Source organism: Rhinatrema bivittatum, chromosome 3, assembly GCF_901001135.1.
Source record: "Rhinatrema bivittatum chromosome 3, aRhiBiv1.1, whole genome shotgun sequence".
NCBI lineage: Eukaryota > Metazoa > Chordata > Amphibia > Gymnophiona > Rhinatrematidae > Rhinatrema > Rhinatrema bivittatum.
Window position 1 is genome coordinate 90,733,321 of NC_042617.1, and position 24,059 is coordinate 90,757,379.

Genomic DNA, 24,059 nt, shown 5'->3' on the forward strand with positions numbered 1-24,059 from the left:
ATCCAAGGGTTTCCAAGGCATCTTAGACTTCTTAGACCTTTAAAGGGTAGATTCAACCACCAAATACTGGTGCAATAATCAGTTTTCATCATATCCTTCAGTTATCTGGATATAGTACTTAGTGCCCGTCTTCTTTTTAACTAGTATGAGGTTTCCCCACATCTTCCTAAGTTCTTGTTGAGTGGATAGACAGGGACTGTCACCAACTTCTTAAGAGAATCCAAATACTTCAGAAGACCAAATGGGGTTGCCCAGGTCCTCTTTTGATTTGCAAATTAAAGGGTAGAGACTTGGTCATAACCCGTACAAAATATGTGAAGAAAGGTCCAATTCCTTGTCTATGTAGAAGAGGGATTTGAGAGGGTGGAGGTCAGGTCATTATTCCTCTTTATATCTTAACTCTATTGCTCAGAGTCATTCTCAATGGAACTGGCGGTAATTTGAGTCAGCACCGTTCCACCAGTATACACCACTTGGAAGCGAGGGCTACGGGATCAGCTGGCTCTGAGGTGGTGTGGAGTAGTGACCTTACTACTACTCAACCTGTGCGGGATCAGGCTATAGGCCTGGTCCACCTTAAATCCCATAGAGGGAGAGAGCTCTGTGAGTGGGCCCCTGCTGGGCAGGTTAAGAGGCAGAGCCCAGGTGGATTCAGGAGGCCCCCAAGTCTCCAGGAGTAGGAACTCCTAACACTCTCTGAGAAGTTGTTTTGTGAGTATATTGCACAGGGAGGCAGATATTGCTAGTATTATTTGCTGATTATATTAATAGAAGTTGAAAATGCATGAAAAAAGGCTGCTTCCTGCTCCAACCCACAAAATTTTGCTCAGTGATCCTCATAGGAGGATTGAGAAAGCTTCTGTCGCCATGCCTATTTAGCTGTGACTTAGAGCATAAGCAGGCTCTTGATGCTGAAAGCCCAATGTTGGGATGGGAAGGTTGCAGTAGGAGGACTGTCAATGCTCCAAGTTGGAGCCAGTCAATGCAGGCTGCTCTGTATTCTTTACATACTATTTTCCTCTGCAGTTCCTCTCCCAAAATTCCTGAGTCAAACAGATGATAGGACTCAGCATATATATAGACTGACCCTCTTTCGTGTTTCTAGACAGATGCTGGAAGCCTGTAGTTGGACCTCCAATCTGTGCCCATGTGTCCTGGTTAGGAGGTAGAACTACCCTTCAGGCAGCTGCTTTGAGGGTAACCTCTAGAATTCTCCTGCTCTTGGAGACATGCATCAAAAGGGAATGTTGATGATGATTCTTTTTTTGATGGGCTCTTCACACCATTTCCCTCATCTCCATGTTCAAATGTTCAGCACAAGCTAGGAAAGTGAAATTTGTTTCAAGCCTTGGACTTATCCTTAGATGTTAGCACTGGAGATGATACTTCCCCTTTGGCAACTCCTTGTGTTCAGTGACCAGTGCAGCTCCATTGTCTTCCCGTTTCGGTACTGCTTTTGGCATCAGTTCAGAGGACCAAGACTTCTTATGGTCTTCAAGATAAAAGAGTGATCTCATCTAGTGGATCTTGATAGCACTGTGCAACATTACTGAGGAGAGACTTCAATGGACATATAAGGGTCTTCTTCCAGATACTTATAGCATGTCTTGAGATGAACATCTTCTGCCTGCAGTGTTAACAAAACCTGAAACTGCTGGCCTTCTTGGACATGTGTAAAAAATCACCAAATCAAAATCAAAGGAAGAAATTTTTAACAGAGAAAAAACTGGCAGGTTCACCTATCAAAAGGGTCAGTTTAATAGGGTACGCTAGTGTTAGCACAGGTTTTTATTTCTATTTTAGTATGCATTTTTCAGTGATAAGATAACTCGAAAGCCAATGCAGAAAGGTGTGTTTAGGCCAATACACAGCTTTAACCACCTCTGAACACTCATTTTGTGAGCAGAAACCTTACTGCCGATACGTTCTAAAATGGGAATACTGCTTAGCACCCTTGCATAGGAATATCATGCAAATGAGGGCATACAGCAGTACTTCCCACTGCAGAGAAGTGTGTCGGCCAATGCAGTCTCTCTTAGCACTGGAAACGTTAACTCCTAGTCAGAGATGGAGTTAAGTTTCCAATGCTACTAAGCTGGTACTTAAACCCTCTAAAACGTTAAAAAAAAAAAGTCTGGACTTATCAGGCTTACCATTGCCACTTATCCGGATAAGTTTATATTCACTGGCAGTGGCAGCCACTTAGATGAATAATTTATACTTATCTGGATAAGTGGCAGCGGCGGCTAATGGGTCTGCATCAGCCTGTCAGGGCACCCCCTCCCCCCGCCAGCTTTTCCCAAATTAAAATGTTCATTCAGCCTATTTAACAAAGAGGTAGGCGATCTATAATAGCCGTCAGGTAAACAAAAAAGAGAATAGATGCCTTGATCTTTTTCCAAAATTTTATTATAGTAGAGACGTATTCTTAAAAATGCCCGACTCAGGTCGAGTTTCGCAGCTCAACAGCTGCTGCCTCAGGGGCTTGGTATAGAATCTCAGTTGAATTACAGTGGTACAAAATCAAAGGAAAGTTCACTGTAAACCACTGCTGAAAAATAGCTTGCATAACGCCGTCATGTAAATAGAGACTGCTATTAATTTTGGAAAAAGATCAAGGCATCTATTCTCTTTTTTGTTTACCATTCAGCCTATTTTACACTCGACACACTTTTTTTTTTTTTTTTTTAACTCGCTATGCATTTGCATAGCATTGGTTTATTGCAGGAGGAGTTAAACAAAATTTTAATCTGGGCATTAAAACTATGTGCTGAAATCCTGCGCATAGTGTCTTAACAGGTAGAGTGCTGTATCGGCCTGTTTGGTATTTAACAGGGGTTTTAACTCATAAATACACATTAAACCGGGAATAAAAATCAGCGCTAAAATTAATGTGAGTTCATACAAATTCCATGTAAAAAAGGCATTAGCTACTCCTCAGTAATGCAGGGAGGTGCATTACTGGGCAAACAGCTTAAAGCACATTTTCTAAACTTTGAACATTTAACTCTTATGTCAGAGCAGGAGTAAAACTTAACTCACATTTCTGGTGGCCATGTTATACCATTGAAGGGCCTAGTGTGGTTGTGACTAGGGGCTTCTATGACAGGGCACAGCAATTGAGTTTACGCTACCTAAGACCAAGGGAGTTTAATTTCTCCAGAGGGATCTTTTCAAGAAATTCCTAGGAAGCTCAGCAAAACCTCCATTGGTGCTGAGTGGCGATGACATTACCCACATGTGTGATAGGAGACCTTATTTTCATAGAAAGTGATGTGTAGGGAAACTAAGATTTTATAATCTAAAACACAAGGGGTAGATTTTACAAAATTGTGCACACGCATACTTTTGTTCGCGCACCAGGGGCAAACAAGAGTACGCGGGATTTTAATAGATACATGCTTAACCGTGCGTATCTGTTAAAATCCGGGATCAGCTCACACAAGGCTGTGCAAAATCGGCAGCCTGTGTGTGCCGAGCCGTGCAGCCTGCCTCCGTTCCCTCGGAGGCCGCTCCGATCCGAGGGAACTTTCCTTCCACCCCCCCGCACCTTCCCCTCCCTTACCCCCCCCACCTTTGTTGCACAAGTTACGCCTGCCCGAGGCTGGAACCACACTCGCGGCCTCGCCCCCAAATGACGCGCCACCACGACATGCCCCCCCGACACGCCCCCCCCCCCCCCCCCAGGAAAGCCCCACACTGGCCCTAAGTGTACAGAAAGACATATATGATTAGGTCACTTCCAAAACATTTTACAAGTGAGCTTGCATACTGCAGAAATACCATGAACAGGAACAAGCTATCTAATTGCACAGTCTGAAGAAGCAAAACATAAAATAAACAAACATCCTGTACTCCTGTCTAATCCAACAGAAACAGCATCACTGGCAATTTTCCCCTTTGTTTTATAAGATATCCTTTAAAGTATACTCCACTTTGAAATTCTCAAAAGATGCTTTAACAGCTTTTTGGCAAAGATACAGCACCTGCACATATTGAACTTTAATTCTGTAATGCAAATTTTCATGTTTAAATAAAACAAATATTATTCCTGAGCACAACCAACCTTAAGCACAGTGGAAAAAGATATGATATAGTTTTTGGATACTATTCAGACATACTTTATGTCCTTCACTTCAAATGTAAGCATATAGCCTAAGTATTATATCATGCAGAAGAGATAAGAAAAATTTGAAGAAACAACAGCCAGAAGCTTGGTTAAATAAGATGCAAAATACAATCCATGTGTTGGTTTGTATTACTACTAGGTTTATTAAAATTAATAAAGATGAGGTATCAGCGCACTCTTAACTGCTGCTAGCAATGTATTATAAAAAAAAAAATTAATAAAAATGGTGCAAAACTCATTAGCATTTTCAAGTCTATAATGCTTTATGTAAAGCTCTAAGCCAGCCTTACCATGAATTCTGGATCCTGTACTGGAGTCATCACTGGTCCCTTGGACACTAACATCTTCAAATGATGCTGTATCTACATGATACAAAAATGGGTAAAAAAAAAAGTGAAGCATAAAATATTCAGCACAAATGCATGTTATCTGAACGTTAAATGAACAAGTTAAATGAACAAATTAAATGAACAAACTAACTTCAATCCAACACTTCATTCCTTCTTATGGACAAAGATACCTCTCAAGTGTTTTGCAGTTGCCACAACAAAGCACATTTCAATGCATCTTATTAAAGCATCTTTATTGGTTAGGTTGTTTATTACACAGCCATACAAGATTAGTAACAGATTTATAGAGATGGTTGTTGAAAACAAAACCATAGCACAACTCAAACTACACTGCTTATACCTTTATTTACAAGCAACTGCTTGGATCTGAAGCCTGCAGAAGGGTTGACTGTTGCACAGTTGATAGCGGTAGTAGAGAAGGCCATAGATCCCAATTCCTTTCTCCTTTTCCCAGTAGGAATATCATCAGGACACTCGAGATTCTCTGAACTACCTGTCCACTGTCCTCCTGCTAGGACCATGGACTGCATCAGGTCATTCATGGCTGGGATGTAAATGAAAGCAAATGAATCAGCATGGTACAATGTATTTTCAGTCTTGTTTCCTGTGATGTATAATGCTGTAAGACACTTCTTCAAGCACTGAGGCATAATGAATATACAAAGCTACAGTCATAAGGTCATCCAGATTAGGCCATGCATTCAGCTGAATGAATGAATGAATTACAAACTAAAGATTCTCTCACATTAGACATGATTTTTGTTTTCGCTTGCCATATTAATTTTGTTACATACATCTGCCATGCTAGTGCTTCAATGATATGCAAAAAAAGAACCCTGGTCATGTTGCACTGGAATGAAAAAATGGAAGAGCTGAATGAGATGTAGAGAGATGAAAATACAATATTAATTCTGGCGATGGAGCAAGGTCCATGGTCAGTGCAGGTTACTGCAAGAATACTGTATTTTGTAGATATTATATGAAAAAAATTGAAAGAGATGGTGCTCTGCATTACCCATTTTAACAATGCAAACATCAATTGAAGTTTTTTTTTCCAATAAAAAAAATGCAATGATGCTAGTAACCATGTTAAATGGACAACAGACCACCGTTAGTGTTTGCATGTGTACATTTTTACAAATCATATTTAAAAAACATATGGCTGTGATCCTTTTCTAGTTATATAACTGTTAGTATTTTTTTAAACTAAGTATATGAAATTAAAAATCAGTACATCAAATGATTATGCACTGTAAGCAAACATAGAATTAAAATATAAAGTATGCATATGTATGTGTCCTTACTGCATACTGTATATTAATGATTCACATACACATTACTGATTTTAATGCCAAAATACTAAAGAATGCTCCACCTTCCTGTATAGAAACAGACTTGCACCTTGTAGACTAGGTATAGCAGTGCAGTCCAGGGAAAGGTTAGTACAAAATTAGTAATGGTAGTCAGTGCAGCCAATTGAAAGAAGCTGAACTGTCATAAGATCTTACACATGGAGCGACGGTAGAAGGCCTTCATTTTGTCTTTATCCTTCGGTCTGTTCCTCAAAAAAGGCAGTCTTTTCAGTGCAACCACTTTTATGTCATAGCATGAGGAAAAACAGAAACAGGGAAGTAAAAGAAAAAAGGGAGAGAACAGATGGGAGTTAAATGCTGAAACTAAAGAGAGAAATGAATATGTTTTGAGTTTCAGCTTCAGTATGTATTTTATACAAGGAAATATTCTATCCAGTCTACTGAATGATGATGAAATATGAAACCCCTTCTCACAAAATTTGTAAAATGGAAAAAGGAGGCAAATAATTTGAAAAGAAAAAAAAATGTAATTTCCAGTAAGACGGCATAATCTGGTAGACATTTTTTGGTATGGTAGAAAAAATAATGCACTGGATGAGAGATGATTTAATAAAATAAAAGTTACTTAAAGAAGGTTCTTTAACCCTATTATTCTATCATTTTTCATCTTTCCATTTAGTTCTAATTTTACAATGTAAATACATATATGCTGCTCATCTCTCGTGTTGCATTTCTTTTCCTTCTCTCCACTGCACACTGAATTTTTTTCTTCTTTTGGGTACTGTGGTGCTAGATTATTTGCAGATATGATACCTTTAATTCAAATATATAAATAATCCAAAGATGATGTAGTATATGAGACTTCATGTCCATGTAAGACACATTGTGTCAGAAAGAAGGAGACATCTGTAGTATTTAAGGAAGGAGAGGATGGTTTGTAAGAAAGAGGGAGGGGAAAATGAGGGAAGAGTGATAAGAAATGACAGGCTGAAGAAGGAGAAAGGGTGGACAGAAGAGGATGACAGGTGAGAGAAGAGAGGGAGGGTTGAAAGATTTGAAGGGCAAGAAGGAGGAAGGATAGGAGGCTGGAGGAAAAAGAAATGAGAGGCTTGAAATGAAAGGCAGGGATACAAGATAAGAGGGATGAAAGGCAGGAAGTATAGACAGAAAAACTGCAAAAGATCAACAGAAGAAATGAAAAAGAACAAAATGAATTATATTCAAGGAAGCCTGGAAAGCTATTTTATATTTTTAAAAGAAGTCATTTTTTCATATTACATCATGCAAATTACATATGAAACACTACTGAATTTTTACAGAATTTCAAAATCAGTGCCTTGGGCTTTTCTAATACTGTACTTGCTGCAGAAGCCATTCCTGGGCTGCCAGAGGAAATTATGACCTTTGTATCACACTTTACAAAGAATCCAGTTTTCTGTAGGAACAATATAGCTACAAAACTTAGTAATCCAGAAAATACATGTGCTTAGTTTCAGTCTTATTTTGCTCTACTTGGCTATGAATTTTATAAACTTTAAATGTTATACATAGAGTTTAAAAGAAATCCTGCTCTTCTGTACTCTTATAGTTTGCTGCTGAGGTTCTGATGCTCCTGTGATATAATTTCTGACACACGCACACACATATACATATATTCACAAACAGACAACATTTAGAGGCCTATATTCAAAGTGGACTTTTCCAGCTAAGTAGCAGCCACTGAATATCAGACTATATTCAATGGGTAGCACTTAGCTCGGGAATGGGTATAACAGGGCAGAGCTACTTATCTGGCTAACTTACAGGCCGATACAGTAAGGACGCATTAGAAAGAGTGCGGCAGTGCCGGGCGCACCCTCGTTTGCCGCACGCACAATCCGGATCACATACCGCTCGATACAGTATTTAAATGGCATGCAAATGCAAGCCGCGTCCATGAAGCGTAATCCATTTTACTGTATAGAGCGCTATACAGCGCCTATACAGTATCCTGGGTGCGCTGGTACCTGTCATTTCAAATGTCATTTGAAATGACAGGTACCAGGAAGTGGATGGTTCTCCTACGCTCGGGCATCGGGGATTGCCAGTCCTCTCTCCCCCCCCCTCCCGAAGCAAGGCGCAGGGCGAAAATAGACTCGACATGTTATTAAAGCAAATAGAAATTGTAACAAAAGTAAACTTACTGCATGCTTCCAGCAGCCCCAGTCCAGTCTCCCCTCCTCCCGAGGCGCCCACCGCGGCTCCCCTGCCTCTCGAGGGCGGCCGGCGGCTAAAGCGCCGTCCAGCAGCCCCGCCGGCGAAGGTGCATGAACGCACGTCCAATTTGGGCGCTCAAGCAGCGAAGGCGCATGAGCGCACGCCGTGACCTGAGCGCCCGGATGGACGCGTCGATTTAAAGAAGCGGTAAAGATTGGTAAAAACGGATAGTGAATCGCGGGTTAGACTTACGCGGCCAAATTGTGGGTAGAAAGCAGGTTAGAAACAGGGTAACCGCAGCTGCGCTTTACTGTATCAGCCTGCTAGCGAGCTATCTTTAAATATTGACCTCTTTATATTTAAAAGTATGGGGCAATTTTCTTTCAAAACTATTGCTAAAATTTATAACTTGCCTAGACAAAGTACAACTGCACATACTAACAGGTGAATCTTAAGACCCGTGCACAGGCGAACATGTGCGTGTGTTTGCCGGCACATGGACGCAGTGATTTAATAATATACATGCGCGTGTTATAAAATCAGCTATGTATGCGTACATGTGCGCACAATTTTATATTGATGCACATGTAAGTGGGGGGAATTTTAGTATGTACGTGCACAGCCGCAATAGCCCTTTTTACCAGTTTGTTCCAGTAATCCACCTAGCTAACTTGCATCCCTTTTACCCACGACCCTTAAAACCCCCCTGACTAGCCTATTTCCTTTTTTGTTACATGACTTACATGCCATCCATAGTAGAAGTAAAGTTACGAGGTAGGAGACCCCGGCGTGCACTTGTAAGTGTAACTACTTATGCACTGACTTCATGGTGTAGTCCTGGCCTGCCCATTTCCCTTTCTGTGAAAATTTGTTTTATGCGCATACCAGGAGGTACAAGCATAATTTTTAAAATCCGTGTGGCATGCACCAGGCCAAGTCACATGCATATCTCCCAGCTTTGGCGTGCATAGGGCTTTTAAAATCGACCATATAATAGATAATATAAAACATGAAATAAAACCAAAGATAAAAATGCCAATTTAGAGCACATCACAAACATAAAACAAAACCTAAAACACACACAGATAACAGCTACCTGGATCACAATCATATTTACACTAGTGCTAGACTGACATGACCACCCACCGAAAGCCTGTTTAAATAAAATAATTCAAAGCCCAATGCCCTTATAAGTAATTAAAGCCTTCCAGCAAAGTACATATAATGGGCTTCATGTGCTATTTATGTGTTGAGTTATATGTTTGTTAAGTGAGTAACTGTTTGTTTTTATTATGCTGTATTGATTTTATATGATTTTCTGTGATTGTTATCCGCCTTGAACAGTTTTGTCTGGTAATAAAGTGGACTATAAATTCCAATAAATAAACATGAATAAGGACAGTGAGAAGAAATTGTTACTGGCTTTCTGGGCAGAGAAAGCTTCAAAGCCACAGCAAACTTGCAAGAAACTGGAGGTGGACAATGCTGATCCAGAGGAAGACTATTTCTAAAGAGGAATAGCCAACCCCATCCACATCACTAGATACCACCAAGACCCTTCAGAAATTGTTTGAATCATTTTCTCAGAAACTTACCTCCAATATAACTGCTAAACTGGGCGTGGTCGTTAAAAAGGTGGCACAGCTAGAAAACACAGCATGCATTGAGGAGATCGCCGTCCATGCGGCAGACCTAGAGATGTCATTAACAGAGACTCGTAAGAAAATTGACACTTTAAAAAGTAAACTGGTTTCGATGGAGACTAAAAACAATAATATGGAAAACTGTGGACAGCGGAAAAATATCAGAAACATCAGTTTTCCAGATCAGGAGGAAGGCTTGGATGCTATCGACTTTTTTTTTTTCAAAAAGGCTGCCTAATGCTTTGGGCTTTGAAGTGAAGAAAGACTGAGTAAAACTTGAATGGGCGCACTGAGGTTTGGTCCCCCAACCTGAGGAAGGAGATAGGCTTCAAGCTGCAATCATAAGATTTCACAATTACAGCAATTTAAAAAAAGTGCTAGATAAGGCCAGGCAGCTGCCACAGAAGCCAACATGGATTTACCCAAGGGACGTCTTGCCTCACAAATCTCCTACATTTTTTGAAAGGGTGAATAAACATGGACAAAGGTGAACCGGTAGATGTGGTGTATTTAGATTTTCAGAAAGCATTTGACAAAATCCCACATGAGAGGCTTCGAAGAAAACTAAAATGGCATGGGATAGGAGGCAATGTCCTTTTGTGGATTGTAAGCTGGTTAAAAGACAGGAAACAGAGAGTAGGATTAAATGGTCAGTTTTCACAGTGGAAAAAGGTAAACAGTGGAGTGCCTCAGGGATCTATACTTGGACCAGTGCTTTTTATTATATTTATAAATGATCTGGAAAGGGGTACGACATGTGAGGTGATCAAATGGATGACACTAAATTATGCATAGTTAAATCAAGCGGATTGTAATGAATTGCAGGAGGATTTTGCGAGACTGGAAGATTGGGCTTCCAAATGGCAGATGAAATTTAACGTGGACAAGTGTAAAGTGATGCATATAGGGAAAAATAATCCTTGTTTAGTTACACGATGTTAGGTTCTATCTGAGGCGTTACCACTCAGGAAAGAGATCTAGGCGTCATAGTGGATAATACATTGAAATTGTCAGCTCAGTGTGCTGTGGCGATCAAAAAAGCAAACAGAATATTAGGAATTATTAGAAAGGGAATGGCAAATAAAACAGAGGATGTCATAATGCCTCTATTGCTCCATGGTGAGACTGCATCTTGAATACTGTGTGCAATTCTGGTCACCACATCTGAAAAAGGATACAGCTGCACTGAAGAAAGTGCAGAGAAGGGCGACCAAAACGATAAGGGTTATGGAACAGCTGCCCTACAAGGAAAGCTTAAAGAAGTTAGGGCTGTTTAGTTTGGAGAAGAGACGGCTGAGGGGGAATATGATAGTCTACAAAATCATGAAAGGACTTGAATAAGTTAATGTAAATCAGTTATTTACTCTCTCAGATAATAGAAGGACCAGGGGGCACTCCAGAAAATTAGCAAATAGCTCATTTAAACCAAATTGAAGAAAATTCTTTTTCACTCAGTGCATAGTTAAGCTCCGGAATTCATTGCCAGAGGATGTGGGTACAGCAGTTAGTGTAACTGGGTTTAACATAAGAACGTAAATACCATTCTGGGTCAGACCAAGGGTCCATCAAGCCCAGTTTCATGTTTCCATACCAGGATGAATTCAGGCATCAGGGTTGGTGACATCTCCAGCTAAAACTGTAGGACTGCCACTGATCCCCTCCCACCAATCAACCTGGTAACAGAGGTTCCTAGAACTTCAGCCTCATAAGAACATAACATAAGAACAAAAGATATGCCATACAGGGTCAGAAAAACGGTCCATCAAGCCCAGTATCCTGTTTCCAACAGTGGCCATTCCAAGTCACAAGTACCTGGCAAGTACTTAAACATTAAATAAATCACAAGCTACTATTGCTTATTGATTACCATAATTCTTGATAGAATCTTCCTAGGCCTCCCCAAATCTACCACCAAACCACTGCAGATGTTACAAAATGCGGCAGCGAGACTGCTGACAAACACCAGCCGTAGTGAACACATCTCCCCCATCCTCAGAAACCTACATTGGCTACCAGTAAATTTCAGAATCATGTACAAATCTATTACCCTAATACACAAAACCATCCACCAGCAACTACAACTCGACCTGGAAATCCCATTTAAACTCCACTCCTCTAACAGACCAATGAGAGATAATCACAAAGGTACTCTGAAATTTCTCCCTACTAAAGCCACACGCCTCTCGATGACCAAAGACAGAGCTTTTTCAATAGCAGGCCCCTCTATCTGGAATAACATCCCAGCAAATCTCAGATTGGAACCCTGCCTTTTAACCTTTAGAAAAAGACTAAAGACCTGGCTCTTTCACCAAGCCTTCCCGGATCCACCAGATTTTCACTAGTTTGAGCTTCACTTCTTACAAGGTCGTTGACACACTTCCTTTTGAACAATGGACATTGGCTTTCCAGGTTAAAGAATAAGCTCTAACTCGTTAAACTATTCGTATCGTTATATTTATTCTACCTGCCTTTATCTTCCTTCCAGCTTGTTTTAAGCTTCCAAGTTCTTCCATTCCTTTGTTGATTGTAACTTTGACTTATTCCTTTTCTCCTTTGTTTATCTATTGTTACCAAATTGTCACCTCAGTTTACCCTTGTTAAAATGTAAACCGATTCGATATGGTTATCTACTATGAGGGTCGGTATAGAAAACTGTTAAATAAATAAATAAATAAATAATAGTTTATGGATTTTTCCTCTAGGAACTTATCCAAACCTTTTTCGCTCAGCACATAGTTAAGCTCTGAAATTCATTGCCAGAGGATATGGTTACAGCAGTTACTGTAATTGGGTTTTTAAAAGGTTTAGATACTGGGCTTGATGGACCGTTTTTCTGACCCAGTATGTTAAACCCAGTTTCACTAACTGCTATACCACATCCTCTGGCAATGAATTCTGAAGCTTAACTATGCGCTGAGTGAAAAATAATTTTCTTCAATTTGGTTTAAATGAGCATTCTATGTATCAAATAGTTTATAATAAGCATTATATACAAGCTGATTTTCACCCCTTCAGCCTCTTTGCATCCCTACAAGCTGATCTCCTTTCAAACCCAAGCCCTTCTTATAACCCCAAACTGATCTTCTGTCATTCCCATCCTCATCTCTCCTCACTCATCTCACACCCCCTCATTCACCTCCCAGCCTCACCACTCCAACCTTTCTTTCACATTCCCCCCAGCTGATCCCCTTTCACCTCCAGCTCCTCTCTTACATCCCCAGTTAATCTTCTGTCATTCCTCCTCTCTTACCATCCACAGCCAATCCCTCAACACCTGATCCAACCCTCAGAACCTCCTGCATCTGATCCCTCCCTTCAAACAGTCCTGCTTCAAAAATCCACTTGGCCAGGGATCAGTGACAACATTTGACCCCTGGGCTCAAAGTGGATGATAACTGGTGTGAAGAGGAGGTAGGTTGATAAAAGGGGCAACATTTTTCTCTTGGGTAGGTTCTGTGGAGGGTGAGGGGAGAGAAGCGGTGGCAATCTCCATTGGCCCATGCACAATGGACCCTGCCCTCCAAAGTCAGATGGTGATCTGCAAGCAGCAGCAGCATTAGTAAAGAAAGTAAGCTCTAAACCAGTGCAAACGCACAGGCTCTGCAATGGACCCGATTTCTCCTTACACAGGGCTTCCTGTTATCACAGAAACTCATGTGAGGGTAGTACCTGTTGAGTATGTGCTGGCCCATGCTAACTTCCCACTAATATTGCTGCTGCAAGAAGAATGCTGCTGTTTGAGGTACTTGTGGTCTCAGCTGAAGGTTTAGTGATTCCTTTTGCAACCCCGACCTACAGTTTAGGAAGCTCTGACCCAATCTACTATAATAAATACTAGTGTAAGGGCCAAACAAAAACAAAAACAAGAAAAAAGGCATTTATCAGGTACATTCACACCCTTATGACCACCTTTTACCCCCAGGAACACTCCTACATTATTACACAGATATCATAAGCTCTGCAATATAATAAGAGGTTTTGTTTTGGCTTTAAGGATACAACATGTCTTCACATTATAATATTGTTTTGCATATAGATTATCTTCTATACACAAGAATATTACAAATGGCAAAACCTTTCATTTCCTGTACAATCAACAGCTCATGAGGAACAATGCTCAAGCATACCAAAAAGTTTTTCACATGTTACAGGTGTAAGCATGTTAGTGAGTCAAATAGGTTAACAAAAAGTTCCACCCAGAACTAAAGGAGCCTGCTTTCTGGGATGCTTATGTGCACTCATCTGCATTAAATGTATGGATCTGAAACCCCCCCCCATCCCTGGCAAGAGTCCTCATGTCCCCTCTGATATGCACTGAAAATTTAGTGTGGCTAGGACACCAAACACACACATATAGAAATCTCCTACAGTTATTTTCCTTTGAAAAATAGGCTAAAAAGCATAGCTCATAAGAACTTCAAGACTAAAATACCTTAGTTTGCTTTATGCCAAACAGAACTGTCTGAAATTGCCACTTTATTGAACACTATGATGAATTAGGGTACCTAGTAGAAAAAGTTGGTTTGTTCAAGTGTAAAATCCTAAAAGAATTTATTTCAAATATAAATCTTTTACCTAGACTTTGGTTACAGATACATTCTAAAAAAAACTGAAGACTGAAAAGAAATAAACCCCCCCCCCAAATGCACATTAAACTGCATTTACAATTGCTCTTATGAATGCATATCTATACAATTTTCTTTTCACTTATGCACCTCCATTGATAGCACTGCTTCCTTTACAGTTAATGGTTAAAACATACAAGCTTCTTTATTGAGGGTCATCCTGGAAAAAAAAATCCATTTACCTATTGTAGCATTTTCCATAGACTGCCACTGTACAGATCTAAGTGAAAGTCTCGAGGGATGATTTTAAGCTGGCAATATCGTGCTTATATACCATACTCTTATGATGTTCTTATGTGCATGTTCCAGGCATTTCTAGAAGCTTAACTGCATAAGCTTCCAAAACTGTGTGCAAAACTATGGGGACATAGGAGTTCTTATTTCAATAATGTACTTACCTATGGAGAAATGCCAAAACTGGTTCCTATCAAAGCAAATATGGAATTTAATTTTCTATCAGTACAAATATATAATGGAAGCTTCATTTCTAACAGAACAAGTTGTACACTGCATCTCAAATAAATTACACCAAAAACTGTATCTTTTTATATTTTTGGACCAGCAATTTCCTCCGGCTTCTTTGGGTTTCAGCATCTTCACTCATGACCTGTTAGCCAAGTTCCAGAGGGAGCCGCAGATTGTGGCACTTGGTTGAGGGATGTCACTGCAGTGACTGGGCTGAGTTGAAAGGGGCATAGAAAAGTAGGGGGAAATCCCCCAGGTAGTTCTGAATGAAGGCTCAAAGCAAAAAGCCCAATAGAAGCTGGTGCCAACTGATCTGGATGCCCAAAAAAAAAAAGTAGAAAACTCCTTGGTCAAAAATATTCTTGTTAAGTGAGCATTTTATGACTTAAAGATGAAAACAGAAGCTATATACAAATTTAAATTGACTGTCTTTGAGATATCATTTTGAACTATTAACCAAATCTGAAAAGTTTATCACCAAAATCTTACCCATAAAAGTAAAACAGTTTTCACAGGTACTCACTGCTGCTCTTTTTGGTTCCCAGTGATTGGCCATCCTCCAAAGAATTTGAGCCAACAGAAGAGCTATCCTGACTATCTTGATGCGGTAGCTGCAGGAATCCTTCACTAGATTCAGATCGGGAAGGTGGAAGAGTCAGAGACCTCAGACGTTCACGGTTACCATCTTTCTTGGATTTTATCAGTTTCCTCATTTTTAGAGTTATCCAGTTGCCCCTCCTAATTAAAAAAATAAAGGCCACAACCAACTTGTCAACCATATCTTTTTATTTTATTAACTTAATATTCTTGTGACTAGCTTTTGAGAGCTATGGATGCCTTCATATGTTGTCCCAATACAAGAAATTAACAATGTGCTATTCCATTAAAAAGTAGCACAATAAATTGTGTTGTTGTATTAGTGAACACTCATTTAAATAATTCCATGAGGACTTGATCTACCCCTTTATGAAACTCATAATGGAACATGACACCATCAAGATCATCTTCTTACATAACTCTTCAAGTATAAATGAAGAGGATCACATAGAAACTATGATCTACAAAAATGCCATTGTCTATCACTTAAATCTACACAACTCTGGTTTCTACTCCAGCCTCACAAAGCAGAGTTGCTTACTTGTAACAGGTGTTCTCCCAGGACAGCAGGATGTTAGTCCTCACATACGGGTGACATCAACAGATGGAGCCCTGTCACGGAACACTTTTGTTAAAGTTTCTAGAACTCTGACTGGCACACTGAGCATGCCCAGTATGCCACTAACTCTGCAGCCACCAGGGGTCCCCCTTCAGTCTCATTTGTAGCAAAAGTACGAGCGAAAAATAAAATAACAAAATGTAAGCGAACCCAACTCCGCGGGGTGGCGTGCGGGTTTCGTGAGGACTAACATCCTGCTGTCCTGGGAGAACACCTGTTACAGGTAAGCAACTCTACTTTCTCCCAGGACAAGCAGGATGGTAGTCCTCACATATGGGTGAATAGCAAGCTACAGGCTGAGTCATATGTATGAGGCCAAGCAGCACCGAACATGTGCAACAGGCACAACAACTGGGGTGCTGTTGGCAAGTATGAGGCAGCTTGAAATTCACAGCAGGTCGAGGTAGGACGAGTTGGGTTCCTACACTGGAAACAAATTTCTTAGGACAGACTGGCCAAAGACGGAATCCTGTCGCCCAGCCTTGTCCAGGCAGTAGTGAGCTGCGAAAGCCCTATCGCAGCCCTGCAGATGTCAGCAATCGGTACTGAACGCTAGTGTGCCACTGACGTTGCCATTGCACCGAGTGTGCCTTCACTGAGTGTGCCATTCACCGAGTGTACCTTCCCTGTAGTGGAAGGCCTGCTTGCTGGTAACAGAATGCGATGCAGTCTGCCAACCAGTTTGACAGTGTTTGCTTGCCTGCCACATTCCCAAGTTTGTTCTTATCAAAAGAGACAGAGTTGGGTGGACATCCTGTGGGCTGTAGTAAGTAAAACGCAAGAGCACACTTACAGTCCAAGGTGTGAAGGGCTCGCTCACCTGGGTGAGTGTGAGGTCTTGGAAAGAAAGTGGGCAAGACTATGGACTGATTTAAATGGAAATCAGTTACCACCTTAGGAAGGAATTTAGGGGGAGTGCGGAGAACCACCTGGTCATGGAGGAACCTTGTGTAGGGTGAGTAGGTCACAAGGGCCTGTAACTCACCCTGCGAGCAGACGTGATGGCTACTAGGAAAAGTACTTTCCATGTAAGGTATCTGAGTTCGCAGGAGTGCATGGGCTCAAAAGGAGTGTGCATGAGCCGTGCAAGTATGACATTGAGGTCCCATGCCACGACCGGTGGCCGTAGAGGAGGCTTAAGCTGTACTAAGCCTCTCATGAAGCGACTCACCAGGGGTTGAGCCATTATTGGGGCATCCCCTATGCCTTGATGGTAAGCAAAGATGGCACTAAGGTGAACTCGGATAGAAGATGTCTGGAGACCAGATTCTGAGAGGTGCCAAAGATAATCTAACAGACTCGATGTGGGGCAAGAAAAAGGATCCAAGCCCTTTTGTGTGCACCACAAGGTAAATCTCTTCCATTTAGAGCGGTAGGATTTCCGCGTGGAAGCCTTCCGTGAAGCTACAAAGACTTGAGATACGTCACTTGAAAGGTTGAGTGGTTGTAATATCAGCCTTTCAACATCCAGGCCATCAGAGAGAGGGCCTGGAGGCTCGGGTGACGTAACTTGCCGTGATTCTGTGTTATGAGGTTGAGCGACGTGCCCAGGCAAATGGGGTTCTGGACAGAAAGGTCGCGATGTATGGGAAACCAAATTTGGCGCGGCCAGTATGGGGCTATGAGAATCATTAAGCCCCGGTTTTGTTGTAGCTTCATGAGAGTCTTGCTTATTCCGGAATCAGAGGATACGCATAAAGCAGGCCTTTGTTCCAGGGACGGGTGAAGGCATCCCTGGCTGGTGCATGCCGGTACTTGTGGAGGGAGAAGAAGTTTTCCACTTTGTGGTTCTGACTGGACACAAAGAGGTCAATGGTAGAATGACCCCACCGGTGGAAGATTCTGCTCGCAACTGAGGGATCCAGAGACCATTTGTGGGGCTGGAAACGTCGGCTGAAGTGGTCCGCCAGTGAATTCTGTGTGCCCGCTAGATAAGTGGCTTGCAGAAGAATGGAATGCAAGAGGGCCCAGACCCAAATCTGCGCCGCCTCCTGGCAAAGCAGATAAGAGCCTGTGCGCCCCCCCCCCCCCTGTTTGTTCAGGTAAAACAATGCAACTTGGTTGTCTGTCTGGATCAGGACAACTTTGTCGGAGAGGTAATCCTGAAATGCATTAAGGGCGTACTGCATCGCTCGAAGCTCCAGAAAGTTGATTTGATGGATTTCTTTGGCTTTTGTCCAAGTCCCTTGAGTTTGAAGGCCTTGGACATGGGCTCCCCAACCTAGGTTGGAGGCGTCCGTAGTTAAGGTCACCTGAGGAGCCGATTGCTGGAAAGGAAGACCCACTTGTAAGTTGGCCTTGTGTGTCCACCAGCCAACGGACAGACGAAGCTGGCTGGTTATGTGTACCATGGACGACAGCGGCTGAGTAGCTTGTCGCCACTGGGGATTTCAGAGTCCATTGGGTCATTCTCATGGCCAGGCATGCCAAAGGGGTGACATGGACTGTTGATGCCATGTGGCCGAGCAACAATAGTATCTGGCCAGATGAGGCTCTTTTTCGACGGTGGATAAAACTGGCAAGGTTGGACAGCATAATCGCATGGTTGATGGGTAAGAATGCTCTGGATATTGTGGTATCTAGGTCTGCTCCTATAAAGGAGAGAATATGAGACTGTGTCAATTGGGATTTGGGATAATTTATTTGAAATCCCAACAAGGTTAGAAGCCTTATGATGAGACCGAGAGAGTTGAGGGCTTTTTGTTTTGACTGGCTTTTTATGAGCCAGTTGTCCAGGTATGGAAAAACATATACACCTCTGCTGTGTAACTGCACAGCCACGATTGCCAGGCACTTCGTAAAGACTCGAGGCGCCAAGGCTAGGCCGAATGGTAGTACCTTGTATTGATAGTGACTGCAGCCTACCACAAATCGCAGATATTTGCGATGAGGAGGGGAGATTGCAATATGGGCGTATGTGTCTTGAAGGTCCAGAGAGCACAGCCAATCCCCTTGTTGAAGAAGAGGAAGCATGGTGCCCAGGGATACCATCCTGAACCATTCCTTGCGAAGAAATGTATTCAAGGCACGGAGGTCCAGAATAGGCCAGAGGCCACCGGTCTTTTTTGGAATTAGGAAATATCTTGAGTAGAACCCTTTTCCCTGCTGATTCGGTGGAACCAGTTCCACAGCTCTGACCGACAGAAGGGTTGAGAGCTCTGACTCGAGTTTTCGTGTGTGGTTGTCCCAACTCCATGATGGATTGGGTGGGAAGTCCAGGGATATTTTTAAAAAATTTAGATGGTAACCATGGGTTACCATGGACACTACCCACAGGTCTGTGGTGATTGGATGCCAATTGGTTTCAAAGTGGCACAGGTGGCCCCTCACTGGAATATGGCTGCTGCTCTCTGGAAGAGAGTCAAAATCCAGATGCGGGGCCAGCTTGTGGAACTGGCTGTGGTCTAGATGTTCTAGTTTGGTGCGCATGTCCCCTCTGAGGTGCTTGAGCTGATCGTGCACAGGAGGGTAATATCTGCATGGACTGTAGAATTGTTTCTTGGGTTCTCTACGCGTGATCCTGCGGGTTGCAGAGGGAACATCTGGGGACACAACTGACAACTGGCGCAGGGTATCATGATGGTACTTTAACTGGGCCACTGTGTTTCTTATCCCCAAACAGGTTGACTCTGGTACAGGGTAGATCTGCCAGTTTGTCCTGCACTTCCGGGCATAGGTCTGAAGCCTTAAGCCAGGCCCAGTGTCTAGCACTAATGCCCGCTGCCGAGACTCACAAAAAAAAAAAAAACATCAACAAAAACTTTATTGAGAATTCGATCAGACCCCGGTAGGCCACTACCAGACACATAGTGAATTCACTAATACATTTAAAGGACGTTCGACACATTCCTACTCCCATAGCAACCTAAAACTTAACTAGGAACTGATCAAAATTGAGATGAAGGCAGCAGTCCAGCAGCAAGAGGGGGGCTTCCCAGTCTTTTGCATCGAGTGTCACATGTATGATTTTTTACCCACTGGTGAGAAGTTGTACATGTGCATGCGATGCAAAGAGCTCCTGGCTCTCAGAGAACGAGTCCGATCTCTGGAGGCAAGAGTGGCAGACCTGGAGGAGTTGAGGCAGACAGAGAGGTATATAGATGAGACCTTCAGGGACATAGTAGTCAAGTCCCAACTTCAGACTGGCAGCCCTGGTGCTGCCTTGGAAGAAGAAGGTCTCATGATGGGAGAGCACCAACCAGGTGCAGCAGGAAAGGATCCTATAGCAAGGACCTGCTCTCCAGGTGATGCATTGTCCTTTCGCACAGAGGATATCTCCCCAAGGCCTACTGCCCAGGAGGGAAGGGTTAGGTTGGCCGTCATAGCTGGTGATTCGATTATTAGGAATGTAGATAGCTGGGTGGCTGGTGGGCGTGAGGATCGCCTGGTAACATGCCTACCTGGTGCGAAGGTGGCGGACCTCACGCGTCACCTAGATAGGATTTTAGACAGTGCTGGGGAGGAGCCGGCTGTCGTGGTACATGAGGGCACCAATGACATAGGAAAATGTGGGAGGGAGGTTCTGGAAGCTAAATTTAGGCTCTTAGGTAGAAAGCTTAAATCCAGAACCTCCAGGGTAGCATTCTCTGAAATGCTCCCTGTTCCACGCGCAGGTCACCAGAGGCAGGTAGAGCTCCGGAGTCTCAATGCGTGGATGAGACGATGGTGCAAGGAAGAGGGATTCAGTTTTGTTAGGAACTGGGGAACCTTTTGGGGAAGGGGGAGTCTCTTCCGAAGGGATGGGCTCCACCTTAACCAGGGTGGAACCAGACTGCTGGCGCTAACCTTTAAAAAGGAGATAGAGCAGCTTTTAAACTAGAACAAAGAGGAAAGCCGACAGTCGCTCAGCAGCGCATGGTTCGGAGAGAGGTATCTTTAAAGGATACTAATGATGCATTAGAATTAGGGCATCCCGACAGTGAGGTTCCAATAATTAGAAAAGCAGTCCAAGTGCCTGTAACTAAAAACTCACCTGAGCTAAAAAATTCAAACTTATCCCTATCAATTAAAAAGCAGAATGAAAATACAAACAAAAAACAAACTTTGAAATGTTTGTATGCTAATGCCAGAAGTCTAAGAAGTAAGATGGGAGAATTAGAATGTATAGCAGTGAATGATGACAGACTTAATTGGCATCTCAGGAGACATGGTGGAAAGAGGATAACCAATGGGACAGTGCTATACCGGGGTACAAATTATATCGCAATGACAGAGAGGAGCACTCGGGAGGAGGTGTGGCGCTTTATGTCTGGGATGGCATAGAGTCCAACAGGATAAACATCCTGCATGAGACTAAATACAAAATTGAATCTTTATGGGTAGAAATCCCTTGTGTGCCAGGGAAGACTATAGTGATAGGGGTATACTACCGTCCACCTGGTCAAGATGGTGAGACGGACAGTGAAATGCTAAGAGAAATTAAGGAAGCTAACCAAATTGGTAGTGCAATAATAATGGGAGACTTCAATTACCCCAATATTGACTGGGTAAATGTATCATCGGGTCACGCTAGAGAGATAATGTTCCTGGATGGAATAAATGATAGCTTTATGGAGCAATTGGTTCAGGAACAGACGAGAGAGGGAGCAATTTTAGATCTAATTCTCAGTGGAGCACAGGACATGGTGAGAGAGGTAACGGTGGTGGGGCCGCTTGGCAATAGTGATCATAATATGATCAAATTTCATTTAATGACTGGAAGAGGAACAGTGTGCAAATCCACAGCTCTTGTGCTAAACTTTCAAAAGGGAAACTTTGATAAAATGAGAAAAATTGTTAGAAAAAAACTGAAAGGAGCAGCTACAAAAGTAAAAAATGTCCAAGAGGCGTGGTCATTGTTAAAAAATACCATTCTAGAAGCACAGTCCAGATGTATTCCACACATTAAGAAAGGTGGAAAGAAGGCAAAACGATTACTGGCATGGTTAAAAGGGGAGGTGAAAGAAAGCAAAATTGCTTACCTTGTAATAGGTGTTATCCCAGGACAGCAGGATGTAGTCCTCACATATGGGTGACGTCATTCATGGAGCCCTTAAGCGGGAAAAACTTCTGGCAAGTTTCTAGAAGCTTTCAACTGGCTGCCTGAGGCTACTGAGCATGCCCGGCATGCCATGATATTCCCCTGCCACAGGGGTCTCACTTCAGTCTTGTATGTAGCAATAAGCGATAGCAAAATTAAAATAATAAAGTCTGAGGCCCAACTCCGCGGGGTGGCGGGTGGGTTCCGTGAGGACTACATCCTGCTGTCCTGGGATAACACCTATTACAAGGTAAGCAATTTTGCTTTATCCCAGGACAAGCAGGATGCTAGTCCTCACATATGGGTGATTAGCAAGCTAGAGGCTGAGGCATTGTCCATGCAGGTAGCCGTAATGCATTGTTGAGGAAATGAGTCAGCCGATGATCACAGCAGGCTGGTTGTAGAAGGAGTTGGGATTAAACTGGAAACAAGTTCTTTAAGACAGATTGTCCATAGGCTGAATCTTGTCGTCCTTCCTTGTCCAAACAGTAATGAGCTGCAAAGGTGTGAAGAGAACTCCATGTTGCTGCTTTACAGATGTTAATGATTGGCACTGAACGAAAATGTGCTACTGAGGTTGACATTGCTCTTACTGAATGTGCCTTTACTCGCCCTTGGAGAGGAAGGCCTGCTTTTTCATAGCAAAACTGTATGCAATCTGCTAACCAATTGGATAGAGTATGCTTTCCCACTGCTTTACCTGGCTTGTTTGGATCATAAGAGACAAAAAGCTGATTGGATTTTCTGAGGGACGTAGTGCAATTCAAATAAAAAGACAATGCACGTTTACAGTCCAAAGTGTGTAAAGCTCTTTCCCCTTGGTGAGAGTGAGGCCTTGGAAAGAATGTGGGTAGAACTATTGTTTGATTTAAGTGGAATTCCGTAACTACCTTAGGAAGGAATTTTGGGTGTCTTCGGAGAACCACTCTGTCATGGAGAAACTTTGTATAAGGTTCATACGTGACAAGTGCTTGTAACTCACTAACTCTTCTAGCTGATGTAATGGCTATGAGGAAAATAGTTTTCCATGTGAGAAATTTAAGATCACAGGAATCTATGGGTTCGAAAGGAGAACGCATTAATCCTGTTAAAACCAGATTCAGGTCCCATTGTGTGACTGGAGGCCGAATTGGTGGTTTAAGGTGAGTTAGACCTCTCATGAATCTACTGACGAGAGGTTGTGTGGATATAGGTGCATCTCCTATCTTGTTATGATAAGCTGAGATGGCGCTTAAATGTACTCTGATTGATGATGTCTGAAGACCAGAGTCTGAGAGATAGTACAAATAGTCTAGAAGAGAAGTTGTGGGGCAAGTGAAGGGATCAATATTGTTTTGCTTGCACCAGAAAGTAAACCGTTTCCATTTGAAAGAATAATTCTTTCTTGTGGAAGGTTTGCGTGAAGCTATAAGCCGTTGCCTGTGTGCTTAGTCTTAACACTAGATCGAGGTGGCGAACCAGGGCAGATGGCGACGGCGAGCAGGCAGGCAAAATGGCGGGCGTCCACGTAGGCAGACCCCGCTAATCCTCGCTCTTCGGAGACCAGCAAAGTAAAGATGTATGCCTTACCTGATCTTCGGCGCTTCCCGGCTGCGACCCGGGTGGTCTCCGGCTGCGGGGGGGGAGAGGGTGATTACCGTCACCGCCGCGCTCGAGGAAGTGCACCCGCTGCCTCTAAGCCGCGCCCGAACTCGTCTCTCTCGGGGGCCAATTCCTCACCGCGAACGGATCGGGACCGAGGCTGCCTCTATGCCGCGCCCGAGCCCTTCTCACTCGGGGGCTAGGTCCCTGCCGCGATTCGGCCACCGGACCGAGGCTCTCACCTCCGAGGGACCACGGAAATCACCTCGGGAAACTCAACTGGGGGAGGGACCCGAGGGTATCACCGCAGGAGTGCGGGGCTCGTCTTCAGGTAGGATTCTTCTATGAATTTAATCGTTAGAATTTGGAAGAACTCTCAGCGAGCATGAGGTAGCTCCAAACTGCTTTGGAGACGGAAATTACTGAGCTTCTGCACTTCCTGCAGGGGTATATGTACTACGTGCTGACGTCAGATCCGTCTCCAACTGCTAGCACGAGCACACTATACCCATTCGTTCTGAG

The 24,059-nt window shown here is 42.9% G+C and overlaps 1 protein-coding gene across 6 annotated transcripts in view; it reads right to left on the reverse strand.

The window, feature by feature from the left end:
• Positions 1-24,059, reverse strand: part of CCDC88A (coiled-coil domain containing 88A) — a 503,234-nt gene that overhangs the window by 68,672 nt on the left and 410,503 nt on the right. For 5 of the 6 annotated variants that reach the window (XM_029593463.1, XM_029593462.1, XM_029593464.1 and 2 more), the window contains exons 25-28: positions 15,245-15,459; positions 5,988-6,071; positions 4,820-5,023; positions 4,420-4,491 (exon numbers count right to left, since the gene is read on the reverse strand). In XM_029593463.1, coding sequence (XP_029449323.1) covers positions 4,420-4,491; positions 4,820-5,023; positions 5,988-6,071; positions 15,245-15,459 — 575 coding nt within the window. The remainder of the gene's footprint in view (positions 1-4,419; positions 4,492-4,819; positions 5,024-5,987; positions 6,072-15,244; positions 15,460-24,059) is intronic. The other variant, XM_029593461.1, reaches the window with a different exon arrangement.